Genomic DNA, 22,770 nt, shown 5'->3' on the forward strand with positions numbered 1-22,770 from the left:
TTGGTTGGAACGACACGAGGCTGCAGCAGGGCTCACCAGAGCAGCCAAGGCCACGAGCAGAGCTCAGCGCTCGGGGTCCCGTGTAGGACGGGCGCTGCTGGGATCAGGCCTCAGGCGCCCGGTGCACGCAGGCTGTGGCTTGCCAGCACTGCTGCACCCCGCACAGCTTCCTGTTGTGCCGTTGCCCAGACCTGCCTGGCCATGCATGCCTGCGTTCCTGGAGCAGCTGCTGACACTTCCCCAGCGCGGCGGCAGGACGAGCCTTTGTGCCACCAGCGTGCTGAGTTGGCTGCTTTGCTGCCGAGGGGATGGAAACAGGAACTCGGCTCCGAGGGTCTCAGGCTCGCAGCAGGAGCCTGGGAGCTGGGGCACAACGAGGGACACGTCGGGTTGCATATTAGGAAAGGTTCAAGTTGGATACTGGGAAGGATTTCTTCTCCAAAGAGCAGCTGGAACTGGCACAGCTGCCCCGGGGGAGGGGGGGTCACTGTCCCTAGGGGTGTTCAAGGACCCTGGGGATGTGGCATGGAGAATGTGCTCAGTAGGCATGGTGGGGGTGGGGGGTTAGACTTTCATAAGGTCTTTTCCAACCCCCCTTTTTCTATGACCCCCCCCTCCCAGTGGGATTGTGACCACAGCCAGACGGCTGGCAGCTCAGGGAAGGCTGAGGATAGTGGGGATATGGAGCACAGCCAGGTGCCTTCTGCCTGTTGGTGGGAGGTGGAGCAGCAGGACGGGACGGGAAGGAGCAGCGTGGGACAGGACAGGGCCTGCACGTCTCCACGCACCCAACGAGCAGCATTCCAGCAGCTCCGCGCCCCAGGATCCCATCCCAGCCACCCAGCAGGGACCGCAGCCAACAGAATGGGAAGGAGAGCAAAGGCCCACGGTGCTCACAGGGCTGCAGTGGCAGGGAAGTGAAGGTGCTGCTCACAGGCAGGCGTGTGGGGGCCAGGGCCTGCCTTGATGCACAACTCACAGCAGTGACAGCACTGGGGGGTGTCGACTCTTGGTGGGGAATGAAGGGGAGGACAAAGCGCAGCCCCAGGAGGGGCAGCCCCAGCTCAGCTGCTGGCAAGAGTCATGGCTTTAAAAAGCACCACAATCCGATGCAGCTCTACTGACGATCTGCTGCCTTCACCCCTTCGCTGTGTGAGACTTTTGCTAAGAGGTGCAAAAGCCAAGAAGGCCTCTGCAGGCAGCTCTGCCAGCAACACGGTTATAAAGCGCACCAACACGGATGGGCGAGTGGCTCCCACCCCGAGGGCAGGGGCAGAGTGCTGACCCGCAAAGGAGGAGGCAGGAAGCTGCTGTGAGTAAGCTTTTATTTTAAATAACCTCAAAAAAATAGAGTTGCAAGGACCTGAAACGTCGCTGGAGCGTGATGCTGGGTGAGCGGGGCTGAGCGCTGCAGGGAGCAATGCCCACTCCCTGCCTGGGGATGGAGCCAGGGACCCCACGGCAGGATGCCACCATCCCTCGCGTGGCCGTGCCACCTGCCGGGCACTCTGCTAACAGAAAACATCCTTACCCAGCACGCAGGTCCAGCGGGGCCGTCCCGGTGTGCCCTCCTGGCCGCTCCAAGTCCTGGGGCTGAGCAGCTCTGGTTATGGCCTGCTCCATCCCTGCCCATCAGGGCCACCGCGCCGCTGCCCCAGGCTGCGTCCCTCTGGGTGTTGGACATCTCCAGGAACGGAGACCCCACCTCTGTGCTGGGCAGCCGGCGAGGCGATTGCTCACTGCACAGCAAGCAGCCTCCCTCACACTGTGCCCCCGCAACACAGGGGAGGAGGCGGCAGGCAGAGCGCACCCAGGATCGCGCCGGGCACCGCTGGCAGCACCCGCATGTCCTCAGCGAAGGTCTTTGCCAAACCACGGTAGCAAGGAGGCTCTGCAGCTGAGCGAAGCAATAGGGGCGTGCTGCTAGGGCTGGGGCTGCACAGCTCACAGCGCGAGGGGAGCAGTGGCAAGCTGGGCCCTCTGGACACAGCAGGCGAGATTTGCTTCCCCTTTTATGCGAAGCGCGTTTCCAAGCGGGAACAGCTTCCAGGCCAGCAGCTCCCATCCCTAAAGCTCTGCCCCACAGCCCTGCCCCAGCCAGACAGCTCCACACTGCTCGCCCACCAGCACGGGCGCAGCTGTGGGCAGTGCAGACACCGCTGCCCGGCACTCCTGGTTATCTATGCAGAAGTTAGGTGAGTACCAGAAAGAGGCGCTACTCAGAAAGGTTATCCATAGAGCAAGTACAGAAGCGGAAGCTACATTCCCCATCCCCACCCCCCATATTCACCCTGTATTACCCCTCCCGGCTCGGAGGAGATACTTAGCTGTGATCCTCCAGGGTCCTCGAGGCAGGAAGGGACCCGTCGCTGCCCTCTGCAGCTCGCTCATCCCCCAGCGAAGCTGCTCCTCTGCCCACGCTGCTGGGCAGCCAATAGCGGGGCACAGCTCTCCGGCCCTCAGCCTTTTTGTGGAGGGTCGTCAGTCTGGATGCTGAGGGCAGAGGGCTCTGGCGGAAGCTCTCAGCCCACCAAAGCCCCTCTGTGCTCCACGCCAGGTCTGCATGTTGCAGGACTGCAACGCTCAGCCTGGAGCCAGGCCCCAGCAGACATGCCTCTGCCCGGCCTCCTGCACGGCAGAAGCGATCCTTAAGTCAGCATGCAGGATCCCGAGCTCCTCCCCACCCCGCACAATCCAACTCTTCACAGACAGGTGCTGGCGGAAGCGCTGCAGACCCATGATCCGGCACCTGCTGCTCCTCAGCTCCACCCGCCTTACAATTTGGTATGTTCAAAACACAGAAAGCTCACGCGTTGTGTCCAAGTCCATCCACTGCCTCGTGACCAACCTGCTGCATCTCACACCCCACCTCCAGGGTGCTTCACTCGCAAGTGTCCTGTTCACAAGAACCACCACAGTCCTCCAGAACCCCGCAGGCTGGGACTCGCAGCCTGCCCTGCCTCAGACTCTTACAGGTCCGCAGTTGGTCAGCAGTTGGCTCTTGGCACGAGCTCCCACCGAGCCAGGTTTGGTGTCCCTGCCGCAAGAGCAACAAGGTGCGGTCCCTCGCTTGGGTGGGCGCGTGGCAGCGGGCGCGTTACAAGCAGCTCGGGCACGGCGAGGTTTTCTCTTCGCTGTGCGCTCTCTCAGGCACTCTCAGGACTCTCTTGTCCTCAAAGCTTCTTCCACAGCCGCCGTACTTGCACCAGATCTCAGCACGGCAGTCATGCTGGGGCTTCAGCAGCAGCTGCCTCTGGGTCACGCAGTCGGCGCAGCAGCACTGCGGCTGCAGGCTGGGCTTCCCACCCAACCCTTCCCCGCCCTCGGAGCACTTGCAGGGGCACTGCCCAGCGGGCGCCTCCTGTGGGTGCTGCGAGCCAGACACCAGGTGCTGCTCTTCCTGCATCAGCTGCAGAAGGATGTCTGCGGCCCCGGATGGGCTCTCTGCTCTGTTTGGGCCGGGCTGCGCTCCCGGCCGCAGCTCTTCCCGCGGCAGCGATCCCTGCACGGCTCCACGGGAGCAGGGCGGCAGCAGCGCGCCAGGCGGCGCGGGTCCCTTCCCCAGGGCAGCGCTGGTGTCCGGCTCGTCGCGGTGTGCCGGGCAGGTCCCCTCGCAGCAGGAGGGCGGCACACCACCGGTGTGCGTCCGGCGGTGCCGGAGGAGGTGAGCCTTCTGGCTGAAGCCCTTCCCGCACTCGGCACAGTGGAAGGGCCGCTCCCCGGTGTGGGTCCTCTGGTGCACAGCCAGGTTCACCTTCTGCCGGAAGCGCTTGCCGCACTCGGCGCAGGCGTGCGGCCCGCTCGCCAGCGTGGCCCTGCCGGTGCAGCTGCAGCTCGCCGTGCTCCTCAAAGGACTCCCCGCAGAGCGAGCAGGGGTACGGGCTGCCGGGGTGGCTCTGCAGGCTGGGCGGTGTCTGGCCGGGGCCCGGCTCGCTCTGGGGCCGCTCCACCACGTGCACGCGCTGGTGGACCCGGAGGGAGAGCTTGCTCTTGAAGCGCTTGGGGCACTCCAGGCAAGTGAAGGGCTGCCTGCCCGAGTGGGTCTTCTGGTGGGCGATGAGGTTGGGCTTCTGGGCGAAGCGCTTGCCGCACTGGGTGCAGGCGAAGGGGCGCTCGCCGGTGTGCGTGCGGTAATGCGTCACCAGGTTGCCCTTCTGGTTGAAGCGGCGGCCGCAGACGCCGCAGGTGAAGGGCCGCTCGCCGGTGTGGATGCGCTGGTGAGTCACCAGGTTGGTCTTCAGGCTGAACCTCTTCCCGCAGACGTCGCAGCGATAAGGACCCCGGCCCCGGTGGTTCTGGCGGTGCTTCACCAAACGCTCATACTGCACGAAACTTCTCCCACACTCGGGGCACAGCCAGGCTCTCCCCTCCATGTCTTTCTCCTGGGGAGATTTGGTGGACAGCTCATCTCCAGAGCTCTTGTCATGCTCGGGGCACTGGTAGGACTTCTGGCCCACGTGAGTCTTCTGGTGAGCAACCAAGGAGATCCACAGGCCAAAGCTGTTGCCACACTGATTGCAGATGAAGGGCTTCTCCGCTCCGGGGGTGGGCGGTGTGGGGGCCGTGCCGTCCCCGAGGACAGGCTGCACCCCCAGGTGCCCCAGGAGGTGTGGGCCGGGGCTGAAGCCTGCAGCGCAGCCAGCAGGAGCCTCGGCGGTGGGGCCATGCTGCGGCCGGAGCAGAGTCACCTTGGGGCAAAACCCCTCCCCACACTGCACGCAGGGGAAGGCCTGCTCCCCTAGATGGGCCTGCTGCGTGGGCAGCAGCTGCTCCTTCGAGGGGAAGCCCTTTTCCGTGCACGAGTACAGCTCCTGGCCTTCGGGGATCTTCTGAACGGGCAGCGGCGGCATGGAGCTGAAAGGAGCCTCCTGCTCCAGGCTGCCTGGCTGCAGCAGTGTGGGCGCAGCCCCGAAGGGTAGGGTGGGAGCCGGACCCCGGCCCGGGCACCTCCGCTGGCGTGGGGCGTGCGTCTTCTGGTGGGCTTTGAGGGACACCTTGTCCTTGAAGCACTTCTGGCACTGCCCGCAGGGGTAGGGGCGGACATCAGTGTGGGTGCTCTGGTGCGTCACGAGGTTGGTTTTCTGCGTGAAGCGCTTGCCGCACTGGGTGCAGGCGAAGGGGCGCTCCCCGGTGTGCACGCGGTAGTGCGTCACCAGGTTGGTCTTCTGGTTGAAGCTCCTGCCACACAGGAAGCAGGTGAAGGGCCGCTCGCCCGTGTGGATGCGCCGGTGCGTGATGAGGTTGGGCTTCTGCCGGAAGCTCTTCCCACACTCGGGGCACACAAAGGGGGTGTCGTCCTGGTAGCTGCGCTGCGTAGCCCGCAGCTTCGGTTTGCCGGAGCCACCGTCCTCCTGCTCACCCCCCGCCAGCGCCTTCTCGTTGGCGGCGTGGATGCGCTGGTGGGCCAGGAGGTTGGCCTTCTGGCTGAAGCTCTTGCCGCACTGCGTGCAGGGGAAGGGCCGCTCCCCAGTATGCACGCGGCGGTGGGTCAGCAGGTTGGGGCGCTGGCTGAAGCTCTTCCCGCAATCCCCGCACCTGTAGGGTTTCTCCCCGGTGTGGATCCTCTCGTGAGTGATGAGGCTCTGCTTCTGGCGGAAGCCCTTCCCGCACTGGGCACAGCGGAAGGGGCCATTGCCAAGCTGGGGCACCCAGCAGCCCACCCTGGAGGGCAGCGGGCTGAGGCCGGCCGCGCCGTCCCGCTCCGTGCCTGCCCGCTCGGGAGCGCGCTGCCCGCCATGGAACCAGCGGCTGGAGCTGCTGGCACCGGTGGGGTACAGCTCCAGAGAGCCTGCAGCAACCCCGGGCTTCTCATCAGGCTGCTCCACCTTGTTCGTTCGGACAGGCTCAACTGGATGTCAAAAAGATTCAGAGCATTAACATCAGTGTCTTTTTCTTGGCTTAAAGCACCCTAATTAACCAGGGGGTTTAGGACCCTTTCCAGAGCCCTATTCCCCCACGGCTTGGTGAGTGCAGTGCTGGCAGACAGCAGTAATGGCAAAAAGAATCCCATTAGCTGGCCTCAAATGGCTGCAAGCAGCTCTCCAACAAGACCATCGTCCCCCGCCAAGGCCAATTTCCAGCAGCCCCACTGAGGACACGAGCGACACCTACCTGCACAGGGGCTCACGAGGATCTTGCTGTCCTCCTGCATCTGCTGGCCTTCAGGGAACGGCTCCTCCGACTGTTTAATACCGAACAAGCCACCGGGCTTGAAAAATCTGTAGCCTGGTTGAAGGGATAAGAGCTGGTCACCATGAACTGTCACACTGCAAAACACGCATTTGGCATACGCATCATTATGCTGGAGATGCCTGCGTTAATTCACAAATAAGCTAAAATTAACTAAGCCTCAGGGCATCGCTTTCATCTATTTTAAGCTTCTGCTGCCTGAAGCATAATTAAAGATAAAAAGAAACACAAGCTCCACGCTCCCTCCTCCTGGCAACGTGTGCTCCAGTGAAAGGTGAGAGAGAACACCGTTCCTTGGCGAACAATGTTCTTTCCAAAGTCTTTCACAAATTCGCCCAAGTATCCTTAGATCTTACCTGATGCTTTTATGACAGGATTTCAAAGGCTACCACAAAAATGCAATTAATTACAACAAGAACCTCCCAAACAGAAGAAAAGGCTACATCTGTACAAGAGGAGCCTCGCTGCCAAAGCGGCTGCAGCGCAGGTGGGGGGTTTCCTCCCCGGGTGCCACACTTGCACACATTTATGTATGGTTTCTACTCCCCCCTCTGCTCCTTCCAGCCCTGCTGCAGCCCCTCCACCGACTGCGCTCCAGAGAATGCAAAAACACAGCACCAAACCCACTCCCTTGTGGGTGAGCCCCCACCAGCCCTGAGCCCTCACCTGTGCAGGGGTCAGAGGGGATCTCTGCACCCGCAGAACCCAGTTCATGTCCAGCCCTGGGCACCTCGTTCAGCCTGGGGTAAGGCAGCAGGTTCAGGATGTGGGCAGGCTGCTCCAGGAGAGAGGAGAGGTGTTTCAGCAGCTGGCCATCGCTTTTCTGGTTTGGTTCGGTTTGGTTTTCTCTGTTCTCTGGGTTTTCACCACGCACAGAAGTGCTTGGCAGCATCCCGGCACCCTGAGCGCTTCCTTGGTCTTTCCCTCGTGCAGGAGTCGGGTGCTAGGAGGTTTCACAGGGACCCCATGATATTTCCCACTGTGCCTCTGACTTGTTTCAGCACAACACAGCTTCCCTATCAGCAGAGCATTGCCTGGCACAGATCCTCGAGAGGAGCTTGCTCTGGGCCGATGCCCCGCGCCTGCCGCCCTCCTGACCTGGGGAGATCCACCCAGGCTACTTGCAGCTGTGACCGCTGAGCCCCAATTCCCAACCAACCCAGGGTCAGGACCAGAGGAGGAGACCTCTGTAAGAGCCCAAAGCATCTCTCCTGCAGAGCTCAGCACCCATCCCACCCAACTTCCCTCCCCAGGACTCCTCTCTTCCTCCCTCAGAGCTCTGCGGCAGTTTGGCAGGAACGCAAGGAGAACAGATGGCACAAGGCACCGAGACCAGCCAGCGCTCTGAGGACTGTCACAACTTCGAGAAGTGACAATTTAAAAGGAAAAGTCTTGCACAGGACTAGCAGTGCTTCCTTGGGTTACAGCATTTCTAAACGACAAGAAAAGCAAGAAACCACCAGGGGGGTTTCCAGCCCCCGGGAAACCACCAAAAAGCCACCACCACGGAAGCGCCGCAGCACAAAAGAGGATCAGCAGCTCCGCTCCCCCCCGCAGCGCGCTGCAAGCGGCCCTCAGGGATGGAGCACGCCCCGCCACCGCCCCGCCGTACCTGGGGAGCCCCCCCCGCAGACATGGTTCCCCCAGGGCCCAGATGGCACACGGAGGGGACGCAGACTCTCGGGGTGACGCGGGGCGGCGGCTGTCCTCTCCTTCCACCTTCCAGTGCCGGTTTGGAGCTTCCCCAACTTCCTCCAAATGGCTGCGGGTCCCTGCGAGAGCAGAGCAGTGTGAGCGCGGCACGGAGCGGCGCGCAGCGGGAGCGGCTGGGCGGGCGCCCGGACCCTCCTCCTCCTCCGAGCTCTCCGAGGGGAAAGGAAGGAGCCAGCGGCGGGGTCTGGCCTGAGTTCAGAGCCTCTGTTTACAGTGCAGCCTCCCGCAGCCCGTGGTGCTGCTGGGATTTGTAGGCGCAGGGAGGGGGAGGCCGCAGCCGAACGGCCCCGCGGAACGCGGCCATACCTGGCCGGACTCGCTCTGCTCAGAGCCTGGCATCAATGCTGCGTGCCCCAGCCGCAAGGCATGCCTGGCTGCAAGCTGAGCAGCCTTCATTCCATCTCACGGAGCGATGCTGGTTTCAGGGAAGCCTCAGACAGAAAAAATACATCTGCTTTTGCTGAAGGGCCGCAGGGCTCGCTGCTTCCTCCAGTGGCAGCCCAACACGACACAGTCCCTGAGGACACGGTGACAGCCACAGCGCTCCTACGAGTCCCACATCACTTCACAAAGACTCCAGGGTTCACACGTGTCCCAGCCCTGGCCCAGCTAGCACAGGACACTTGATTCAAAACTGATGCTGTTGATTACAGAACACGATGGCATCAAGAAACCACTGCAATCTCACAGCCTGGGAAACGTCACGTTTCCAGCCAGCTGCCCAGCATCCAAGGCAACACCACAGTGTCCCCAAGCAGCACCCAGGGCTGGAGCAGAACAACACTATCACACGTTCAATACTTCCTGGGCCCCACATCTGTGCTGCCTGCGCCCTACAGACATCATGTGGTGAGAAACCCGAGTCCTTGTGAGGCTTTGTGTGAAAACACCACGTGAGCATCCATGAAAACACCATCTTATGAGCAAACAAGAGCATGACTGGAAATAGTGCAAGGTGGGTGTGTGACTTCTCTTCCTGCTCAATGGTTAAACCGATCTTGCCCAGCTCTGCAGGGCCACAATTACTACAAGGAAATACATTCTCTTGAGCCCCAGATGTATTGGGGATGACCTGATAAGCACCTACCCCTAATTAGGAGGGTTATTTGGGGAGATCTGCTGCTGAGAGTACTAGTGGTTCAGTGTGAAAGCAGATTGGGCTGTGAGGTGCTTTATGCAGTTTGCTGTAACTAATGGCTCTGGGTCCTTGAGAGCACCCGACTGTGCCACTCAGCTAAGAGCTCAGAAGCTCTGTATCCTATGGGCACTGCCACTCAGACACTATGACACCACGATACTCTTAACCACATCCATCAGGTATCGACCATCACAAGGGGACCAGCCCAGCAGAGGTGAGTGCAATGGGGGTAGGGGCTGGGATCCCCTTGCTTAGCACTGCTTTGTGGGGCTTCGAGGCCTCTTGGCAAGCTTCTAAGTATCCAGGCAGATGTGTCTGCCTCTCAAAATTAGACTGGATAGCTTCTTAAACTCCAGGTCTATTGATCTCTATACATCTCTATGCCTTGTACCAGACCTACCTCTGGGTCTGCATGCTTCTAGGTCTCTTGGCTGGACTGTGGCCTCTCTCCAGGCCTCCAGGCCATCCTCTTGGTTCCACACACCTGCACCCCCTGGCCTCCCTGTGTGCTACCAGCCCTGTTTGGCCCTGAGATCTCCCTTTGGTCTGAAGGCTTTGAGGCCTTTTGTCTGCCTTCCTGCTTTCCCCCTTGCTCTTCAACCCTCCAGGCCTCAAGGCCCGTGCTCCACGTTGCTTGTAGATGTCTCAGCCTTGGGACAGATGGAGAAGAGAGTTCTGAAGCGTGGCAGAAGTTCCTTCACGACGGCCCCACGGCCGACGCCCGCCTTTCAGCCTCGGTGCCGCGGGGCGGGGGCACCACACGACATCTCCTCAGCGCTCCCATCCTCGCGACGCGGCCCTCGGCTGCTCCCCGGGGTGAACGGGACGAGCGGCGGGAGCGGGCGAGGCCGGGCCTCATCCCACGGGCGGCCTGCGGAGGGCCCCGGGGCGGCCCGCACCGGGCACGGTCGCTGCCCCCCACCCCGCCCGGAGCCCGGCCACCGCCCCGGCCCCCTCCCGCTCTCCTCAGCGAGGCCTCGCCGCCCCCCGGCCCGCCCCCCTCACCCTGGGCCCGGCCGGGCCCTCGCGTTGCCGTGGCGACGCCCCCCTCCCCCAGGCCCCGGGCCGCCTCCCCGGGGGAACTCACGGCCGCCGGCGTCCCGCGACGCGCTGACGTAGACGCGGCGGTGACGTCAGCGCGGCGGCGACGCCGGGAGGCGCGCGCGCGACTGCGGGGGGGGGGGGGGGGGGGGGGGAGGATGGGAAGGAAAAGACGGCCGCTGCTCTCCTGCAGTCTCGCGAGAACGCCTCGCCCCGCACTTCCGGCTCAGCGCGCGTGTCCCGCGGCGGCACTCGTAGGCCCGGGGAGGGGGGAGTGAGGAGGGCGGAAGTAGCGCGCGGCACCATAGACAGCAGAGCGTTGCCAGAGCGCCCGGAAGTGCTACCATAGAATACCGGAAGTGGGCCAGAGCGTCCCACTCCCCCTCCCCCTCCCGATTGCCCACTACCAATGGGAGGTTTAGTTTGTTTTGGGGGATCCCGGGGGTTCGGATGAGCTTCAATCAGGGAACCCAGCGGTCGCCCTTATCAACCTGAGCCGCCTGTTGGTGGTTTTACCAGCCGTTCTGATCCCACAGCTCCCACGCCACCCCTCAGGTGTCCGCCTCACCCCAAGGCAGCGCGCAGGATCCCCCCTTGGTTCTCTTCGTTTATTTCTGTAGGGAGCTCTGTGCGCATAAAGGAGGGGTTGGAGGAGTTAGGCTGGGGTTGCAAAGTCAAGGAGTGCAGGAGCGGGCATCCAAGCTGCTCCAGGTGCAGTTTGTGTGTTTCTTTTGATGTTTACCCTCAGGGAATCCATCTCTGCAGCTCCTCACGCCTCCCATGGCGCTGCCTTTGTCCTGGTGCAATGAACCCACGAGTCAATCCCTTCTGCTGCCTCACGAGCACCAGATCCTGTCCCTGGCTGAAGGTTTGTTGTTCCAAGCTCAGAGATGCCCTCTGTCCCTCCATTTACAGCAAGGTCCAGAGCTCCTGGAGCACTTAATTGCATGTATCTGTGCATGGGAGGAAGAAGCCTTGCCAAAGACAAGAGATGCTCAGTATTTGGTCACCAGCCGTGTGCATCTGATCGCCTTCTCCAGTCAAATTTGTAGGATATGGTTTCCCATGCATGACTTCAGAAGGACCAACCCGTTCCCTAAGTCTGGGGGTTGTTTCAGTTCTCAGCAATGCCAAAAGGAGAATTTCCACCTGTTTCAAATGTTTTTCTTGATGCAATTTTCCAGTCTGCCTTTTTAATGTTTGGTCCCTTCTTTCTACCTGACCCCTCGACCGCTGTCTCCATGGTGTGTGAGTCCCACTTCATTTGCAGGAGCCCAGCTATTCCTTGGGTGATTTCTGCTAGGAAATGAGGTCCTCTATGTGATGGCAGTCCTCCTGGAATGCCAAACACTGCAATAGTTATTTCTTTCAGTCAAACTGAGTATTTCTCATGCTTTGTTTGTTCAGCACAAGAGTGCCTCAAAGCACCCAGAAAGGAGCCAGCCAGTGCTGATATTTACACTCATCACACCTCAGTAATTCACAAAACAAATCCATTTGCCAAGATTCCCCGCATACAGAACCTCTTTTTAACTCAACTGGGGAAGATCTACCCTTAATTTTAGGGTTATAAGACAAATCCTGTGCCTCTGGACAATGCTTTTAGCAGTCCATAGCATTGATTCCTACAGCATGTCTTCCTCCTGCTTCAGCACGAGCTTCTGTCCCCATACAAGCACTCTCAGGTGTCCTTTCCATTTACTCTTTCACTGTTGGTCACTACTCACTGCCCATGAGGTGCTGCCCACCATTCAGCTGTTGTAGCACACCTCAAGAGCTCTGATGGCAGCTCTGCCAACTCACCCCGTGCTTTCATACAAACAGGAGTCCTAATACTTTGGAATGCCTCAGGAAGCGAGGCTCCTCGTTACTGACAGTGATGTTTCCTTGGCAGCTTCATCTGCTCCTCTCTTCCCTTTGATGACTTCGTTGTGTTGGACCGGTGGGCCTTGCAGTGAAAAACCACCACTTGGTTGATAATTGCATCAATCAATCCCATAATTTCTGCGCTGTCCTGTGTAGGATTGCCTTGAGATGACAGTCACCCACTTTTTTCCCCTATAGCTTCACACTCACAGCAGTGCCAGGTTTAGAATGCTCAGCACTTGTGCCGTCACATCATTACAGTAGCCGCATCTTGTTCTTATCATAAGTTCTCTGAGGTCTAACTTGCTCAACCAATCCCATCCCATGGGAGGTGAAGGGCATTCTGGCATAACAAAAACTCACCAGTTGAAATCTAATTTCCAGTTTCACATTTGGTTGCAAAAAGGTTTAACCTCTGGCTTTGCCATGGCCCCAGCTGCCAGCACAGAATACTTCGATGTCCTCCAACGCTTTACAACAGGAGAAGCAGCTCTGGTATCTGCTCAGAAGGCAATAACTGAATTCCCTGAGACCTCAAGATGTTCCTCTTGTTCCTCAGCTTGTGGCTTGCATTCCAGCAGCCTGGCTGCATCCTGCTGCTCTTTGGTTTCTCTCTTCATTCCTTCCCTGCTTCCCACTGTTATTTACCCCACAGACCATCTCACTCTGTCATGAAGCAGACACCCCCAAAATCCCATTAGCTTTCTGCAATCTGCCAGATTTCAGGGCCAATTGCCCCCAATGAACAATGCATCCAACAGCAGAGTTTTATTCCCTTCCAGATGGAGGTCGGCTCCTTGGCTGGGCCCTGCTGCCACCTGCTGTGATTCGGAGCTGTTCAGGTACCCCATGTTGTCCCCATATATTATTAAGTATTGCTGCTGTTTCATCGTTAGCCCCCAGGCTCCTTTCCACCGATTCCCATCTCGTCCCCATTCTGTATCACAAAGAAATCAACGTGCTGAATGTCATCCCGTTCATCTACACAACAGCAGTGTGACGTGAATCACAGCATTGCATTATAGTTCCCATTTCAGCCTCCATCCCCCACTTCATCCACTGCCCAGCGCTGCAGACAATAGCACCCGCCTTCAAAGACACCTTCAGTCGTGTTGTGATTCAGACTTCCTCCACTTCATCACTTTGGCAGCTTTGAGGGTGGTTGTCCTCACCTGCATAGAAGCACACATTGCTGTGTGTGAGGTTACACGTATGAGGAGCTGACTGAAGATCAGTTCTTGGCTGGCAATGCCATGAGGTTCCCCCCCTCAGCCTCTTCTGGGTCTTAACTTCATTAAAACAAGGCTTTCGTGGTTTGTTTTCTATCACAGCAGTGGCTAAAACAAGTCAGCCAATTAATTTCCTTATAGTCCAGCTGCCTGCACAGTGGCATGCTTCTCTGGGGTGAAGGATGCAGGCAGAAGGCATGAGGCCCTGTGCTGCTCCTGGATTTCCCTGCTTGCCTTTTGTCCTCAGAGAGCAGAGGAGGGGTCCGTCAGGTTGGCACTGAGCTGCTCTGGAGCTGTTTGGACACTGTGCATGGTGTAACTCCTGCGTTGCCCTGTCTGGAGCCAGGTTGGACTCGATGCTGGACCCAGTGATGCTGCCGGGTCCTGCAACCCTACCCCATCCCCACAGCCCCCATGGCTGCTCTCTGATGGGTTTATGGCCTTGTACTGTGATGCCCCATCCCTTCAGGCATCCAAGGCCAGGCTGGACGTGGCTCTGGGCAGCCTGGTCTGGTGCTTGACGACCCTGCACGCAGCAGGGGGTTGGAACTGGATGATCTTTGAGGTCCTTTTCAACCCAGGCCACTCTATGATTCTGCTGCGATGCCCAACCTGCACACAGTGCTGGAAGAAAGCACTGCTGGCTCGGAGACAAACCCAGCCCTTTCAATCCAGAAAAAACTCTATGGAAAGCAGCCAAAAGCGGAGAAAAAACTGTAAACCGTGGGACTGCTCCGAATGGCAGAACCCAGAAAGTGCCCCAGAAGTGCCAACTCTGTGCGCTGCTGCTTGCAGGGCTCCTGGGAGCGGGGGGCTTTGGGCTGCTGTTTGCCGTCCCATCCCCACCGTGGGGCTCAGGCTGGGGGCCCCCCAGCAGCCCCAGGGCCATCGCTGCAGTGCTGCCCGAGGACAGATCTGCGCCCTGGCTCTGCTCCCCTTCACCTCTCCCCACTTCTGGGCTTTGCCGTGCTGGGGACGGAGCTGACGATGCCGCTGGGGTCAAGGCTGCCGCCATCCATCCCCGCGCGCCTCTGGCCACCGCTGCGGCCCCTCCTCTGCGGGGGCTGCGCAGGGCCGTCCGATGGGCGGAAAGGGGCAGTTCCCAGGAAACTGGTTAATGAGAGACCAAAATCAACAAGCGGTGGTGGGCAGCAGGCCGGCGGGGCTGCGCGGCGGGGATGAAGCGGCTGCTGGGCATCGCCGTGGCCGTGCTGGCGTTGGCGGCCGCCGGGCAGAGCCCGCTGCAGCGGCGCGTGGTGAAGGACGTGCTGGACTACTTCCACAGCCGCAGCAACGTCCAGCAGCTCTTTAGGGAGCAGTCGGTGGAAGGGGCCGTCGAGAGAGTGAGTGCTGGGGAGGCACGGGGGCCCTCATGCAGGGTGGCTGTGGAATTGTGTGGGGCGAGGGGCGAGCTGCCACCGAGTGGGGGGACGGGGGTGGCGTGGTGTCACTGCTGGGGATGCAGAGCACCACGGGTCTCCGGTGGGCTGGCACAGTGGTGCCTGCTGGCACGGCGTGGGGCTCAGCTACTCATTAACCGCACTGTGGTAGGACTGAACAGCGCCTGGTGCCCCGCTGTCCCCTGGCAGGACATGGCGTCCCGTTCCTGTCCTCTCCCCAGCAGGCAGCTGAGGGCTGCAGGGTGGGTTTTTACTGAGGGTTGGGAGCCTCACTGTGGAGCCCGGGGTTACTTTTTGGGCCTGGGGTCACTTTTGGGGGCTGGGGTCCCTCTATTCCTACTCCTGGTCCTGCTGGCACACTGGGGCCAGGTTTGGTGCCATCTCATCCTTGCCCATCCCAAGGCACTGCAGCAGCTCCTCACTCCATGGGCACCCCAATAATCCTGTGATGAGCTCTGGTGAGCCAGGCACAGCCCACAGCCCATCCCCCCACACCTCTCATGGCACATCTCCCCTGCACCAGGTGGACTCATCAGGGACATTCGTCCAGCTGCGCCTTAACCTTGCACAGACAGCATGCAGGAAGCAGACACAGAAGAGACAGAACTGCAGGATCATGGAGAACAGGGTGAGGTGGGGGCTGCACCCCTCGAGCCAGCGCCCCATCTCCACACATGGGGACAGGGTGGTTTCACCCCTTCTCCCTCCCTCCTGCCCTGTTGCCGTGTGCCCATCCTGTCCAGCACGGCTGCTGGTGCTGGGGGTGATGAGAAAGCCATGCTGCAGGGCTGTGGGGGATGTCCCCAGGGCTGGTGGTGGGGTCTGGGTGCTGGCACTGGTGGTGATGGCCGTGTTGTCTCCGCAGAGAAAGCCAGTCTGCTTGGCCTGCTACAAGTTTGACAACAGCGATGTCCCCAAGGTGCTGGACAAGTACTACAACTGTGGCCCCAGCCACCACTTGGCCGTGAAGGTGAGCTCTCCCCAGGGGGGGCTCAGCTCTGAGATGAGCTCTGGGAGCCCACAGTGATGCCAGCGCCTGTGCTCTGCCCTGCAGGAGATCAGGCAACGTGACGAAGCTGAGTGCAGGGCTGTGGAGGAGGCTGGCAAGGCGAGCGATGCCCTCTATCTGCCTGGCATGTTTGCTTTCTCCAAGGGGCTGCCAGCCTAGGTGCCCACGCACGGTAAGTCCCACCTGGAACGTTCCTCTGGGTGAGCACAGGGAGCTGCAGGCAGTGGGCTCCTCCTGCAAACAGCCCTCAGCACCCCCTGTCCCCTCTTTGCAGTCCTGCAGCCACCACATCCCCAGCCCAGGAGGAGGATGCTGACACGGGGCCCCCAGCCCCCAGCTTGCTGCCCCTCAGCGCTGTGCAGAGAAGGGAAGGTCGTCCCGCAATGCCCCCCAGCTCCTGGCAGTGTCTGCATGCACCATTAAACCCCAGCTCTGCCTCTGTTTCTCTGCTTCATTCCTACCCAGGATCTCTGTGTGCGGGGCAATGGGGTGGGCTGTGCCACCCTCATTTGGAGCCACGCTCCGCTCTGTGGGCACACCGGTGGGCTCGGGAGGAGGGATGGGGACGCACAGGGGCTCAGTGCAAAGCAGCAGAGACCTCAGGGACGGCACATTTACTGCACAGCTGCTCCCCAGCAGCAGGACCCCGTGACTCCCCTCAGTCCCCACGCGCAGCCCCCAGGTCCGCATCCCTCTTTGCAGGACGGTTGCCTGGGGTCAGTTCCAAAACCTGCCAGCGTTGGCGCCAAGGCAGGAGTCCGTTCCCCACATCCCAGGTCCCCGTGGAGCCCCCGAGCCGGGAGCCCGCAGAACGGGAACGGAGCGGAACGGAGCGGAACGGAGCGGAACGGCCGCCTCGATGGCTTCGGGCCGCTCAGAAGACGTAGGATCCGGGGTCGGCGCGCCCGCTCAGCGCCCGCTCAGCCTGCGCGATGGTGTCATCGGCTCGCCTGCCCAACTCGCGGCACTCCCGCAGCGCCTCGCCGAACTGCCGGTACGCCTCCTCCACGATGGAGCTGCGGCGCAGCGGCGGCGGCTCCCAGAAGCCCGCCCGCACCCAGGGCTGAGCGGCGCGCGGCGGCGCGGGGCCGGGGCCGCGTCCCAGCGAGCTGTCGAGGTCGCGGCACAGCTGGAAGAGCTCGCTGCCTCGCCCCGACACGCGCTCGCCGTCGACGTCCCGCAGGCCGGGCAGCAGCTCGGGCAGCGCGGTGCGGTAGGCGGCGGTGGCGCAGACGGGGTTGCTGAGCTGGCCCAGCGCGTCGCGCAGCCGAAGGCTCTCCAAGCGCCGCAGGCCGGCCAGGCAGCGCAGCTGCTGCAGGCTGCTCACCTGGTTGCCCGCCAGGTTGAGGCTCTGCAGGCTCTCGCAGGAGCCCAGCGGCTCCAGGCTGGAGATGCGGTTGCGCGAGAGGTTGAGGACGGCCAAGGCTTTGAGGCCGGCCAGGGGGCCCAGCTGCGAGATGGCGTTGCCGGAGAGGTCGAGCCACTCCAGGTTGGTGCAGTCGCCCAGGCAGCCCAGGTCGGCGATGCCGCGGCCGCGCAGCTTCAGCAGCAGGATGGACTCCAGAGCAAACTCCCCGGTGCTGGCCTTCAGCAGCTGAGCCGTGATGCGCGCGCCGTCGCCCTCCTCGCCCTTCTCTGCCCGTGTCTCCATGTCGGGTTGTGGGGATCCGCACCAGCACTGCGCCAGCACAGCTCTGCGGGGACACCGGGGGAGGCTGCTCAGAGACGGGCACAGTGGGATGGGAGCGATGCTCACAGATGGATGCTCAGGGATCGACACTCGGGGATGGAGGCCTGGGGGTGGATGCTCAGAGATGGATGCTCAGAGATGGATGCTCGGGGAGGGACGCTCAGAGATGGACGTTCTGGGATGGACGCTTGGGGACGGATGCCCACAGATGGATGCTCAGGGATGGACAGTCAGGGATGGATGCCCCGGGAGAGGTACGAGGGTTGCTCAGGGCTGGTGGGACCCCCGTGTGCACGCACAGATCGCCCCCCCCTGTGCTCCTACCCCGCTCGGGTGCCCCCGTTTCTCACCCCCCCCTCTACCCGCACAAAACGAACGGCGGCTCCCGGCGGCCCCTCGGCTCCGCCTCCCGTTGTCACGGCGACCAACGGGCGGAGCGAACGGCAAACAGCGGCATTGCGCCAGCGGTGGGGCGGGGGGGGGGGGGGGGGACAGACAGAGGGGGGACAGTTGGGTGGATGGAAGGGAGGGAAGGAAAACGGGTGCCTGGATAGACAGACAGTTGGACAGATGGGTGTAGATGGGGACGGATGGTACAGATGGATAGATGGGATGCGTGGACAGATAGATGGGACACACAGAAGGAGGGGGAGATGGGGAGATGGGTGGAGGGATGGATGGTGGATGCGTGCATGCATGCATGGATGGAAGAGGAGTGAAGGGATGTTGGATGGATGGGACAGAGGAAGGAAGGGAGTAGCAGACAGGCAGGCAGGCAGAGGAGTAGGACAGAGGGTGGTTGGTGTCCTCCAGCTCCCACAGCTCTTGCTGGCTGGGCACAGCAGGTGGGGCAATCAGGCACTGCTCCCAGGGAACAGCCCCAGGCCCACAGCAGTGCTGCGGTGCTGCGGTGCTACCGGGGCTGCTCCCATGGCACTGCGCACCGGGGGGGCCACAGCCCTGCAGCAGTTGGAGCTGATGTCCCTGCACTACAACTGTGCCCACGGCTTCACCACCATCAGAGTCCCTGGTCACGTCTCCGCGTCACAGCTGTGCACAGACTCACCTTCACTGATGTCCCAGTGGTGTCTCCGGTCCCCAGGCTCACCGGAGGCGATGTCCTTGGTCACGTCCCCATGCCACAGCCATGCACGTAGCCTTCTCATGACAAGTGTCCCTGGAGATGCCCATCCCACAGCCGTGCCCACAGTCTCGTCGTTTCCAGTGTCCCTGGTCCCATCATCATGCCACAGCTGCGCCCACAGCTTTGCCATCACCAGCGTCCCTGGTCACGTTGCCGAGCTCCCACCTCACTCTAACTGGCATACCCAGTGATGTCCCTGCTCCCAAGCTCAGCAGGCATATTGCAGAGCCCCAGGCGCAGCGCCTGCATACCCAGGACATCCCCTGGCTCCAGCTCAGTGCAGATTCCAGGGCCAGCCCCCCATGTCCCCTCTGCCCCCGAGCGACCACTCCAGTCCCCCATTACCGGCAGCCCCACGCTGTGGCCCCTCTGCACTTCCCTTCCCCCGGGGGCTGCACCCATCCTGGGGCCGGAAGGTGCCCAGTGCCAAGGGAAGGGCGGCAGCAAGCACAGCCCCGGCCCCCTCCCTTCCGTGGCCACCGGCCCCCCGGCATCAAAACGCAATAACAGGAAACGCAGCCGGGAGCCCCACAGCCCTGCAGAGGAGATAAACCGGAGTCCAGGGGCTGCAGAGCTGGGCCCCCAGCCACGGCTGCACCAGGGGCTCTGCGGGCAGTGAAGCATGGAGCGAGGCCTCATCCTGCGCCCGGGAGCTGCGTCCTGCTCCACCCTGTGGCAATAAAAGCCCAATTCTACGTGTGCTCCTGCACAGCTCCTGCTCGCGGTTCCACAAGCAAACAAGCGCGGATTCAGCTCAGCGCACCGCACAACATGGGGAAAACAGCCCTCGGGCACACAGCCGCTGCTGCACCACCAGCAGCCAGGGGGCCTTTGGGACCCCACACAGCCCCCGGAGTCTGCCCTGGGGACGCTGCGTCCCGGCTGCCCCACAGCACCAACACTGCTCAGCCCCCGTCCTCTGTGCCACCCCCTCCCCGTACAGCTGTCCCTCCGGCGCGACGTCCCCAAGGAAAACTTGGCAAAGGGCATTTTATTGGCATTTAGGACTGGTTCCTGCCACAGTGGAGCCGGCCGTGCCCGGGCAGGGTGGGAGCCCACAAGAGCCACCAGCGGTGCTGCATTCAGGGCGCTGGAGCCACTGAGCTGCACCCCACATGGAGACGGGCTGCAGCGGCACCGAGCCCACACCCAGCATGCAGGGAAAAGGCAGCTGAGAGCATCGCCGTGCCCGGAGGGAGCTGCCACCTTCCACCGTGCCACAGGAGCACATCAGCTCTGTCCCCACCTGTGCCACGACACAACACAGCTCCTGGGGTCCACGGTGGGCAACAGCACCAACAGCGCTCATCCCATGCCGAGCTGCCGGATCCCTCGCCCGCCTGTGGTGCCGGTGCAGGACGGCGCTCAGGGGCAGAGCGTGGCGGGAGCCGGCGCCGGTGCCACCCAGCCCTGCTGCGGCGCAGGCGCGGTGCTGTGGGTGCGCTCGTGGCGCAGCAGGTGGGTTTTGCGGCTGAAGCTCTTGCCGCACTGGGTGCAGATGTAGGGCCGGTGGCCGGTGTGCACGGCCTGGTGCCGCACCAGGTTGGTCTTGGAGCTGAAGCGCTTGGCGCACTGGGAGCAGCCGTAGGGCCGCGTGCCGGTGTGCACTGCCTGGTGCCGCGCCAGGTGGGACTTGCGGCTGAAGCCGCGGCCGCACTGCTCGCAGGTGAAGGGGCGCGCGCCGGCGTGCGCCTTGGTGTGGGCGATGAGGTTGGGCCGGGAGCTGAAGCAGCGCCCGCACTGCGGGCAGGCGAAGGGCCGCTCGCCCGTGTGCACGCGCAGGTGCCGCAGCAGGTGCTGGTTGTGGGCGAAGCCGCGGCCGCAGTCGGGGCAGGCGAAGGGCCGCTCGCCCGTGTGCGTGCGCTGGTGCGTGGCCAGGTTGGGCTTGTGGCTGAAGGTCTTGTCGCAGTGCGGGCAGGCATACGGCTTCAGCCCCATGTGCCCGCGCAGGTGCGCCGTCAGGTGCCGCTTGTCGCTGAAGCCGCGGCCGCACTCGGCGCAGGCGAAGGGCCGCCCCTCCAGGTGCAGCCGGCGGTGCGACGTCAGGTTCTTCTTCCAGCTGAAGCTCTTCCCGCACTCGGGGCAGGGGAAGGGCTTCTCGTCGGCAGGCGGCTCGGCGTCGGCGTCGGCATCGGCTTCGGTGGGCGGCTCGGCGTGCAGGCGTTGGTGCCGCAGCAGGTGCTGCTTGTGGGCGAAGCCGCGGCCGCAGAGCGCGCAGGCGAAGGGCCGCTCGCCCGTGTGGGTGCGCAGGTGCCGCACCAGGTGCGTCTTCTTGCGGAAGCGCCGCCCGCACTCGGAGCAGGGGAACGGCCGCTCGCCCGTGTGCGTCTTCTGGTGCGAGCGCAGGTGGATCTTCTGGCGGAAGCGGCGGCCGCACTGCGCGCAGGGATAGGGCCGCTCGCCCGTGTGCACCCGCAGGTGCCGCGTCAGGTGCGCCTTCTTGCCGAAGCCCTTCCCACACTGCGCGCAGGCGAAGGGCCGCGGCGGGGCGGGGGCCGGGGGCACGCACTGCCCGCACTGCGCCGCGCAGCAGCAGTGTTGGCAGGCGCCGGCCGGACCCTCGCCCAGCAGCGGCCACGCGAAGGCGGGCAGCGTGCCGTAGCCCAGCTCCCCCGGCTCTTCTGGCAGCTCCGGCTCCTCCATCGGCTCCGGCTTGCAGGCGCTGCCCGGGGGCTGCCCCGCCAACAGGGCCTCAGCGCCCAGCCCGGCCGCCCACTCCTCATCCTCTTCCTCCACCTTCACCTTCCGTACCAGCCAGTCCTCTGTGGGCACAGAGCGCTGCTGGTGTGCCCCACACCAAGGAAAGGTGGCACCACCACAGGTGCCAAGCGGCCGTCACCGCGACCAGCTCATCAGCCACACTGTGCCGTGTGCCGACACATCCCCTCACCTGAGCAGCCGAGCTCGGGCCCCTGCGTGGCACCCGTGGCACCGCTGCCATCGGCATCGCTCTCGGGCAGCACCTCTTCCTTGGGCACCAGCAGCCTCACTGGGGGATACACGGTAAAGCTGAGTGCCGTGCGCTGCCCCGGCCCCACACAGCCCGGTGAGGGACGGGCGCTCGCCCACAGCCCTGGCACCCACCTGAGCCGGCACATCCAGGTGCCTCGCTGTCCTCCAGCTGTGCCCCGGCACACGGCTCCTCTGCCTGCGGCACCGGCTCCGGTTTGGCGATGGGAACGCCTGCACAGGACGGGGCTGAGCTGAGCCACGGGAAACCAGCGGGACCAGCACCATGACCAGGGTCGGGGCCGTCGCCCTGCTGAGCCGCCGGGTGCGGGGCACGGGAGCACAGCCCGCAGCGGGCAGCAGAGCCTTACCCAGGGCCAGCAGGGCGTCGAAGTTCTCCCTCATGGTGCTGCCGTCGGCCTCACAGCAGGGGGGCTGCAAGGGAGGCGGGGGGGGGGGGGGAAGGGAGGGGGCCAACGGGAAACACACAGCTCGGAAACCCCCAGCCTGGATCTCGGACACCACCCGCCGCCCACCGCCTCCCCCTGCCTCCTGTCACCCCACGTCCCGCACAGCCCCCCCCCCCCCCCGTCCCTCCCACCCCCCGCAGCCCCCAGCCCCCCCTCCCCACCCTCCCGGCTCTCCCATTGTCCCCAGCCCCGCCGCCACCTCCCATCCGTCTCTCACCGCCGTCTCGGGGCGGATCTCCGCCGCTCCTACCGCCGCCGCCGCCGCCGCCGTGGGGCCCGGCCCCGCTCCCCGCTCCCCGCCGCCCGCGGCGCTCCGCCGCCCGCCGCCCCCAACGCCCCACCGGGACCAACCGCCGCCGCCGCCGCCGGGACCGCGTCGGACCCCGCGCAGCGCCCACGGGGTTGAGCCGCCGCCGCACGGCCCCGGCCCGGCCCTGGCAGCGGGAAGCGGCAGCGGCAACTACAGCTCCCGGCGGCCGCCGCGCAGCGCCGTGCGGGGCGGGATGGGACGGGCTGGGCTGAGCGCTCCGCCCCGAGACGAGCCGTGTTGTGCCGAGCCGAGCCGAGCCGTGCCGTGTCGAGGCAGCCCTCCCCTGCCGTGCTCAGCCGTGCCAAGCCGTGCCACGCTGGGCTGTCCTGTGTCAAGCTGAGGCATTCTGTGCCCAGCAGAGCTGTCGTGTGTCGTGCCGAGGTGTGCTGTGCTGAGCCCAGCTGTGCTCAGACAAGCTGGGCTGCCCTGTGCCGTGCTGAGCTGCGCCAAGCCGGGCCAAACCAAGCTGTGCCGTGCAGTGCTGCACTGTGCCGTGCTGAGCTGTGCTGTGTCCCCGGAGAGCAAGGCAGCCCAAACTGGGCACAGTGTGCAGAGTTGGGAACAGGGATACGGCGTGTGGTTGGGGATATGGGCTCAGAGCGGGGCACGGCAGCCTGGGAGC

At 63.1% G+C, this 22,770-nt stretch overlaps 3 protein-coding genes across 4 annotated transcripts; 1 reads left to right on the forward strand and 2 right to left on the reverse strand.

The window, feature by feature from the left end:
* Window positions 1–1,308: 1,308 nt before the first annotated feature.
* LOC125696093 (uncharacterized) lies at window positions 1,309–22,131 on the reverse strand. Its single transcript, XM_048951347.1, has 12 exons — window positions 22,056–22,131; window positions 21,740–21,803; window positions 21,504–21,602; window positions 21,310–21,408; window positions 19,793–21,181; window positions 18,604–18,955; window positions 16,491–17,279; window positions 14,129–14,526; window positions 7,802–8,106; window positions 6,856–7,132; window positions 6,112–6,225; window positions 1,309–5,848 (listed from the first exon to the last, which is right to left on the reverse strand). The coding sequence occupies exons 2-12, from the start codon at window positions 21,771–21,773 to the stop codon at window positions 3,225–3,227; spliced, it is 6,480 nt and encodes a 2,159-aa protein (XP_048807304.1). The 5' UTR covers window positions 21,774–21,803; window positions 22,056–22,131; the 3' UTR covers window positions 1,309–3,224.
* On the forward strand, window positions 14,282–16,026 carry RARRES2 (retinoic acid receptor responder 2). 2 transcript variants are annotated; one of them, XM_048951954.1, is made up of 5 exons: window positions 14,282–14,519; window positions 15,100–15,204; window positions 15,442–15,546; window positions 15,631–15,757; window positions 15,837–16,026. In XM_048951954.1, exons 1-4 carry the CDS (start codon window positions 14,355–14,357, stop codon window positions 15,742–15,744), a joined length of 489 nt encoding a protein of 162 aa, XP_048807911.1. In that variant the 5' UTR covers window positions 14,282–14,354; the 3' UTR covers window positions 15,745–15,757; window positions 15,837–16,026. The 2 variants fall into 2 exon arrangements, with proteins under 2 accessions (XP_048807911.1, XP_048807910.1); XM_048951953.1 differs by having other exon boundaries at window positions 14,283–14,519; window positions 15,860–16,026.
* Window positions 16,438–17,236, reverse strand: LRRC61 (leucine rich repeat containing 61). The gene has a single exon (XM_048951950.1). It carries the CDS (start codon window positions 17,234–17,236, stop codon window positions 16,460–16,462), a length of 777 nt encoding a protein of 258 aa, XP_048807907.1. The 3' UTR covers window positions 16,438–16,459.
* Window positions 22,132–22,770: the final 639 nt, after the last annotated feature.

Source organism: Lagopus muta, chromosome 7 (genome assembly GCF_023343835.1).
Source record: "Lagopus muta isolate bLagMut1 chromosome 7, bLagMut1 primary, whole genome shotgun sequence".
NCBI lineage: Eukaryota > Metazoa > Chordata > Aves > Galliformes > Phasianidae > Lagopus > Lagopus muta.

Excerpts from the sequence above, each read along its gene's own strand:
- RARRES2 (XM_048951954.1), top strand. The coding sequence starts at position 14,355 with ATGAAGCGGCTGCTGGGCATCGCCGTGGCCGTGCTGGCGTTGGCGGCC. Across the intron at positions 14,520-15,099 it reads TGGAAGGGGCCGTCGAGAGA|GTGGACTCATCAGGGACATT; the intron begins GTGAGTGCTGGG and ends CCCCTGCACCAG. Across the intron at positions 15,205-15,441 it reads GCAGGATCATGGAGAACAGG|AGAAAGCCAGTCTGCTTGGC; the intron begins GTGAGGTGGGGG and ends TTGTCTCCGCAG.
- LRRC61 (XM_048951950.1), bottom strand. The coding sequence starts at position 17,236 with ATGGAGACACGGGCAGAGAAGGGCGAGGAGGGCGACGGCGCGCGCATC.
- LOC125696093 (XM_048951347.1), bottom strand. The coding sequence starts at position 21,773 with ATGAGGGAGAACTTCGACGCCCTGCTGGCCCTGG. Across the intron at positions 7,133-7,801 it reads CTGCGGGGGGGGCTCCCCAG|CACCCGACTCCTGCACGAGG; the intron begins GTACGGCGGGGC and ends GAAACCTCCTAG. Across the intron at positions 5,849-6,111 it reads CCTCGTGAGCCCCTGTGCAG|TTGAGCCTGTCCGAACGAAC; the intron begins GTAGGTGTCGCT and ends TTTGACATCCAG.